At 37.3% G+C, this 8,115-nt stretch overlaps 1 protein-coding gene across 1 annotated transcript; it reads left to right on the plus strand.

The window, feature by feature from the left end:
• The first annotated feature begins 3,297 nt into the window (after positions 1-3,297).
• Positions 3,298-3,477, plus strand: LOC116882353 (ATP synthase subunit ATP5MPL, mitochondrial-like). The gene has a single exon (XM_032882660.1). It carries the CDS (start codon positions 3,298-3,300, stop codon positions 3,475-3,477), a length of 180 nt encoding a protein of 59 aa, XP_032738551.1.
• Positions 3,478-8,115: the final 4,638 nt, after the last annotated feature.

Genomic DNA, 8,115 nt, shown 5'->3' on the forward strand with positions numbered 1-8,115 from the left:
GCAAAGCGAGAGCACGGGGGAGGAGCAGAGGGAGAAGCAGGCTCCCTGCTGACATAGGACGCAATTCCCGGACCCTGGGATCATGACCTGAGTCATGATCAACTAAGCCACCCAAGCACCCTGGGAAATTTCTATCTTGTCAAACTTGTTTTTCTCAAAAGCAAATTAGAAAGCTGCATCTCCAAAATTGAAAGACAAAGAGAATGAGATACCTATTTTAATTGGCATACAGAAACCTCCAAAAGATTTCAAAATTTCAGAATAGTTTCATTGAAAGATTCATGGCAAAAGGCTCATGAAAAAGTAAAGAGATAAAAGGTATCTCACACAAAAGATTATAAGACTGACCTATAAGACTGATGTAATTCCCCTTTACTTTCTTTATTTGAGTACTCAGTCTAGTACTAAGTATTGTCTAGAATTGCCTTTCTATTCTGAAGAGATAATTAAACGGTTACCTTTTGAAATAAGACCACCCAATGCTATGGGTGATTCTCTTCAGATATTTTGCAATCCTTGGTCAAATGCCAAACTAGGAGCCATAGTTAAAGAATCTCTTAAACGAGGGAGGATTCTTGAAAGTTTTTGTAAACTGATTACCTACTGCACCTCATCTTGAGAGGAAAATAAAATTTCACATTCTTCCTTCCTTTCCAAATCCAGAAAAATTCATTATTGATACTCTCTCTCCCAGGCAGGGATGACTATGGCCTCCTTGTTTGCCTCAGTTTACAAACTTGGCTTGGCTTTCTGCCTGACTGGGATGTGCAGGTTGTCAGTCCTTTTGGTAATCTTTGGGAGTGACTATCAATCTTGTGACAATAATATCTTTATATTCTCCTTGAGGATGTTTCTTGGGTCCATAGAGTTGTTTAATGTTGTCAGAAATATGTACAGTTTGTCCCCAGGTACAACCTGGCAAGACGTTTGGAAGGATTTAATAACTTTGTGATCAGAAATTTGGTCAGATTGGAAGCTGGTATTCAGAGCCTGATAGAATTTTGTTTTTAGATTTTCTTCTCTAAGGTAAATGTACTCAGAGGGAAAAAAAAAGCATGCTAACAGGTGAATGGTGGATGGATGTGTCAATCCTTTGATATCACTTAGATGGCAACTGAATTCTTCCATGAATTAAAAAGGCTGTGCTTGTACAAATTTAGTCTTTGCAAGACCAGAGGTGGGACTCCAAAAACAAATTGAAGCCCACCAATCCCATTTATCAATCCCCAAACCTCTATCATTCATCCCAAAAAGCTTGTACATATTGTCCCAAGGAAACCAAAATCTTGCATTTTTTCCCCATGTGCTTTTGAGATGTCAAGATTCTACCCAGGGTCTTCTCCAGAGCTCTTATCTGGACAATCTCTTTGATATGCAAACTTCAAGGAGGCAACTTTTATCAGAAGGCTAGGGAAAGGAGGAAAGGTTATTTGAATAGACTTGATTTCTTTTATAACTAGTGAGCTTTGTATTATTTTAATTAATTCATGACAGTAATTTTAACATGGGAACTTTAAGGTCTCTGTTTGCATCTCTCTTGTATGTTCATGTGTGTCTATATATGTAGATGTGTAGATATGTGGTGTTTTTTACCTCCAGATGGTATTGCCAAAGTTAATATTTAAAAGAGATCTATTTACATATCACTCGGCATCAGGGAAATACAAATCAAAACCACAATGAGATATCACCTCACACCAGTCAGAAAGGCTAAAATTAACAAGTCAGGAAATGACAGATGCAGGCGAGGATGCAGAGAAAGGGGAACCCTCCTACACTGTTGGTGGGAATGCAAGCTGGTGCAACCACTCTGGAAAACAGCATGGAGGGTCCGCAAAATGTTGAAAATAGAACTACCCTATGACCCAGCGATTGCACTGCTGGGTATTTACCCTAAAGACACAAACGTAGTGATCCAAAGGGGCACGTGCACCTGAATGTTTATAGCAGCAATGTCTACAATAGCCAAACTATGGAAAGAACCTAGATGTCCATCACCAGATGAATGGATAAAGAAGATGTGGTATATATACACAATGGAATACTATGCAGCCATCAAAAAAAATGAAATCTTGCCATTTGTGACGACGTGGATGGAACTAGAGGGTATCATGCTTAGCGAAATAAGTCAATCAGAGAAAGACAAGTATCATATGATGTCCCTGATATGAGGAAGTGGAGATGCAACATGGGGGGTTAAGGGGGTAGGAGAAGAGTAAATGAAGCAAGATGGGATTGGGAGGGAGATAAACCATAAGTGACTCTTAATCTCACAAAACAAACTGAGGGTTGCTGGGGGGAGGGGGTTGGGAGAGGAGGGTGGGGTTATGGACATTGGGGAGAGTATGTGCTATGGGGAGTGCTGTGAAGTGTGTAAACCTGGCAACTCACAGACCTGTACCCCTGGGAATAAAAATATATGTTTATAAAAAATAAAATTAAAAATAAATAAATAAATAAATAAAAGAGATCTATTTAATTAACATAAAGAAAACTAAGCACTTAAATAAATTAAGTTCTTAGAAATATAATAGAAACTTAATCCAAATGAATTTCAGGTTCATGTGATTTAGGAAAAAATTCACTATTTAAGCTACTTTAAGCTTGTTGCTTTAATTAAAATAGGCACTTTTTAGACTTTTCAATAGTAAATAAAATACTTTTAATTATCTCAGACTTACTAAAGGTTAAATGTATTCATGTTAGGTATTAAAAATTTGTCAGCAAAAAAGATAATTTAAGGTTATGGTTAGCTGTTTAATATCCCATGAGATTTTCATGACTAATCTTAATGTAATATTAAGAATATTTATTATTAAAAAGATGCAAGAAGAAGTTTACAAATGAACTTTTCAGCAATACTCATGTCTACTTAAATAGATTATCCAAGTCTTTTTGGTAACTTAAAACCTTAGAATTTTGCTAAGTTAAATTAGATGATGGATAGTAACTAAATATCTAGATCATTTCCAAACAAAATAAAATACTGGAACATTAATTACGAACAGAGTTTTATCTACTTTTGGTTTCTTATGACAAAGAAACTAAAAGATATTTAGATGTGTTAGTGCTGTGTTATGAAATTTAAAAAAGCATATACTTTAAGAAATTATAAAATGTGTTAATAAATTTGCCAGTCTAAAGAAGGCCGATGTAACATTGCTTACTTCTTAGTTTTCACTAGAAATTAAGCTTTCAAAGGGTTAATAATTCTAATAAATGATAGGCACTTGGTGACCTTTGCAAGTCATTGGCAATGCAGGTTGGGGCAGCCTGATCTGGGGGTTCTGGGTCAAGATGCTCCAAAGCCTTGTTAAAAAAGTTTGGATTCCCATGAAGCCCTACTATACTCAAATTTACCAGCTTTGTGTAGGAATGGGGTTGATGGGTGTCATCATTTATAACATCAGAAGTGCTGATAAAAGAAGTAAAGCTTTGAAAGCTTTGAGTCCTGCACCTGCTTGTAGTCATCATTAACCATCTTTACTTAGAGTGCACATCAGATGGACCATCAGCCTGTTATAAATCTCAGTAAGCTCTGTTAGATGGCAACACAGAGCATTGCTCTGTGCCTGTAGACATGTTGTTTCCTTTCTGGTGTGAATAAATGCAACTGTGAGGTACAAAAAAATTCTAATAAATGTAATTAAGTCTACTGGAAATAATAGGGAAAACATCTTATGCAAGGAAAGCAGGATGTGTGTTTTCAGTAAGAGAAGGTATGAAGAATAGAGATGCATTCTTGTTGAAGGAAAAAGAAGTATTTTTGTGCTAAAGTGAGACTATTTAGAGGGGAAAAACATATATCAAAACCTGAATGTAAAAAACAAAACAAAACAAAAAGATGAAAAAACTTGTAGAAGGTTCGTGGAAAGGAATCTTGGGAAAGAAATTTCATGCATGGTCAAGCTAAATGAACTTCAAGGTTTAAAAAAAGAAAAAACCTTTGGTATCGATAGTGTACTTATGTAAAACCAAACCTTAATTTTCTTTCATCTACTGAAAGGACAAGTTTTCTTGAATTGCTGGTCACTGTTTAAAAAAATTTATTTATTTGAGAGAGAGAGAGAGGGAACGAGTTGGGGCAGGGGGAGAGGGAGCGGGAGAAGCAAGCTTCCTGATGAGGAGGGAGCTCAGTGCGGGGCTCCATCCCAGGACCCCGGGATCATGACCTGAGCCAAAGGCAGTGGCTTAACTGACTGAACCTCCCAGGTGATCCTGTTGGTCAACTTTTAATAAGAAATTGTAAACAGGGTTTTCCTTACCTTTTGAGTGATCTTTATATCAAAATAGTTTTCTGTATTTGTTGTCTGAATCAGGTCTTTAATTGTCTTAAATCTAGTAGAACTCACTATATTAAAAGAGCTAAGTTCTGCTCAGAACTATGTAATCTTCGATAATTGTTCATGAAGTCTTTAGTTGTCCCTATGGTTTAAATGTGTAACTAAGTATTGTTTCACAGTGACCTGTGATGCTATTTGATCAAATGTTTTAAACCTTTTTGATATTTTTTATAGCTTCCTTCAAATAAAATTCTAAATACTGTCTTTTCTAGTCAAACTGACATTTGGATTTTCCAGAGAGTCCATGGAGCTTCTCAAAAGATTTGTTCTCTCTTCTTATAAAAAGGAAGATGTTAAACTAATTATGTTAATTTGTTATGTTAAACTATGTAGGAAGTGCTGTTGAATGAGAAGTAATACTAAGCCTTCTTTATGTTTTATTTGTGTAGGTATACATTATAAGCATTTCTGAAATTGTGTGAAATGTTGGAAATCTGGTATGTTCCAGTATAATGTTATCAGTCATAAATTCTAATTATTATCTTCAAATGTTGCATGTTACAGAAATAAGCAAATTTACTTGTCAATTCCATTATAATGAACTCTCATCAGATGTTTAAAAATAAGCATCTTTAAGTCTTTTTACAGATAGTTACTGCTTTTCTCTGAAGCTTTTACATGTTTTCCTGAAAAAGTACCTGATCTTTAAGGAGATTCGTGGAGAGGACTTCTTTTTTTTTTTTTTTTTTTTTTTTTTGGACAAATACAGGTTTCTGATAACTTTAAGATGATAAAACTGGACTTGATAAGAATTTTCCAGAACTAGTGGACAAACTAGATTCAGGCAAAACAAGTACTAATTATAGGGGACTAAATGAACTAAGGAGGGTGATCATAATTACTATGACTCTTTGAAATACTGCTCCTTCCTTGATGCTTTGGTTTTTTCAGATTAAGGAGCACTTTTTCTTAAGTTATCTATGATTTACAGCAATTCGATAAAGTATACCTTTGTAAAGAAAGATGAAAACATTTATTTTTTTCTCCCTCCCTGGTCCTTCTGGAATTTGGAAACTCTTGAGTATTTTTTTTCATGACATTATTGTTACTTGTGTAAGTTCAATAAAAATATGTTCTCCTTATAACAGGACACAATCAGAGACACTGGCTATATTGCCAAGGCTTTGACTGGAATGTAGTTACAGGTAAATCTGATGGCCAGTCCTTGGTGTGACTTCTTGGCCTCAGTGCCTATGATAGTTTAGTCCGAGACTCCTTATGAAAAGTTCCAGCAAAACAGTCTTAAAAAGAACTTACATGGTCAGTCATTATTTTCAGTACAACTATGTGAATAACCTGGGCAAATTTAATGCAAACACGTGAGTTTTACTATGATTATCTTTGGCAAAATATGGGCATAGTTACAGAGAGAAAAATTGTGTTTGCACCTTTGTCTCTATTAGATTCTAGTCCTGTTACTTGTCTTTGAGGTTTTGTTATATACCAGTAAACTGGACTGGATCCTGAACTCTTCTAGTTTCCTCATATATCTGGCTACAACTCTCCAAACTAATGTTTCCAGGTTTGTCCCACTCTTCTGACTTGGAATCAGTAAGAACAAAGACTGCTCCTAAGTCTTGGAGGGCACAATAACAGGTCTTGTTCATTACTGAAATGGCAGCCGAACTTCAGGGACTTGAGCCTTGACTACACATCTCACACCCGAAGAAGGTTCTGCCTGATATCCTCTCCCTCCTGTGCAAATGCCAGTGGCCTCCAAATCAAATCGATGAAGAAGACAATAACCTGACATCAAGGTAGACTGCTTCCTCCCAATTCGAAGGATCAGGACTTCCTACTTTAACTAAACACAAACTCTTTTATTCTTTTCTTTACATCTTTTACTCTTGGATTGGCCTGGGAAGAGAACATCATTATCCATGTTTCCCTGGCCACTGTTAAGGGGGGTGACTTTTCTGACTATTAGACTTGTCACCAGAAATTCTGTTCTGTTCATGCCAAAGATTCCTTAGCCTTATTTGGAACCAATTTTTCCCATGATCTGTTCCCTGTACCCAAGGGAAATACAAACGGGCTAACTTCTCATTGCAAGATTTTTCAGAGACCCGTTTTGGATGGAATGGCACCTCACAGAATATCATCCAAATTTCTCTAATCTGTGGCTTGAAAAACTCAATCAGGAAATTCCAGCTAATGGATATATCAATAACCAACCTTAGTGGGAGTTCTCTGCACTCTACCTGCTTTAAGTTGTGGGCATATGAATATTTAGATAGCTGGTGAGCTGAAGGTCAATATTTATTGGGATGTTTAACTGCCCCTGTCAACATCCATAATAAATCAGAAGTCTCCAGTTGGTTTCCCTCATTAACCCTTCATAGATGTCTTAAACAGGAAGTTCCAGGAAGTATACATGGCTGTGGGTTTGCTTCCACCAGGAGAAACTTTCTCCCCTATATTGAAGTGCCAATGAAAGATGATCAGAAATCTCTCCCTAACATTAAGTGTGCTAGCTGATTCCACAGCCAAAGCAGTAGCAGCCGAAAATTGATCACTTGACTCATTGGCTAAAGTGGTCTTAGACAGCTGTATTGCCCTTGAGTACCTACTTGCTAAATAAGATGTTTATGTAAAGCAAATCCCACCTGTTGCACCTGGATAAATGCCTCTGGAGAGGTAGAAATTCAATTACACAAAATCAAGGAACAAGTCCATTGGTTACAACAAATTGCACCTAATGACACCTTCTTTTTTTAAACCCATTTAGCTAGTCACCTTCAGGTTTGGACTCCTGGCTAGAACCATCATACAAGCTACATTTGTCATAGTACATTTTTTTTTTCAATTTTATTTTTTATAAACAAATAATATATTTTTTCCCCAGGGGTACAGGTCTGTGAGTCGCCAGGTTTACACACTTCACAGCACTCACCATAGCACATACCCTACCCAATGTCCATAACCCCAACCCCCCTCTCCCAACCCCCCTCCCCCAGCAACCCTCAGTTTGTTTTGTGAGATTAAGAGTCACTTATGGTTTATCTCCCTCCCAATCCCATCTTGCTTCATTTACTCTTCTCCTACCCCCTTAACCCCCCCATGTTGCATCTCCTCTCCCTCATATCAGGGAGATCATATGATAGTTGTCTTTCTCTGATTGACTTATTTCGCTAAGCATGATACCCTCTAGTTCCATCCACGTCGTCACAAATGGCAAGATTTCATTTCTTTTGATGGCTGCATAGTATTCCATTGTGTATATATACCACATCTTCTTTATCCATTCATCTGGTGATGGACATCTAGGTTCTTTCCATAGTTTGGCTATTGTAGACATTGACGCTATAAACATTCGGGTGCACGTGCCCCTTCGGATCACTACGTTTGTATCTTTAGGGTAAATACCCAGCAGTGCAATTGCTGGGTCATAGGGTAGTTCTATTTTCAACACTTTGAGGGCCCTCCATGCTGTTTTCCAGAGTGGTTGCACAAGCTTGCATTCCCACCAACAGTGTAGGAGGGTTCCCCTTTCTCCACATCCTCGCCAGCATCTGTCATTTCCGGACTTGTTAATTTTAGCCATTCTGACTGGTGTGAGGTGGTATCTCATTGTGGTTTTGATTTGTATTTCCCTGATGCCGAGTGATATGGAGCACTTTTTCATGTGTCTGTTGGCCATCTGGATGTCTTCTTTGCAGAAATGTCTGTTCATGTCTTCTGCCCATTTCTTGTTTGGATTATTTGTTCTTTGGGTGTTGAGTTTGCTAAGTTCTTTATAGATTCTGGACACTAGCCCTTTATCTGATATGTC

Source organism: Lontra canadensis, unplaced genomic scaffold (genome assembly GCF_010015895.1).
Source record: "Lontra canadensis isolate GAN:19392208 unplaced genomic scaffold, GSC_riverotter_1.0 scaffold83, whole genome shotgun sequence".
Taxonomy (NCBI): Eukaryota; Metazoa; Chordata; class Mammalia; order Carnivora; family Mustelidae; genus Lontra; species Lontra canadensis.

Bases quoted from the DNA above. Each gene is read 5' to 3' on its own strand.
- LOC116882353 (XM_032882660.1), top strand. From the start codon at position 3,298: ATGCTCCAAAGCCTTGTTAAAAAAGTTTGGATTCCCATGAAGCCCTAC.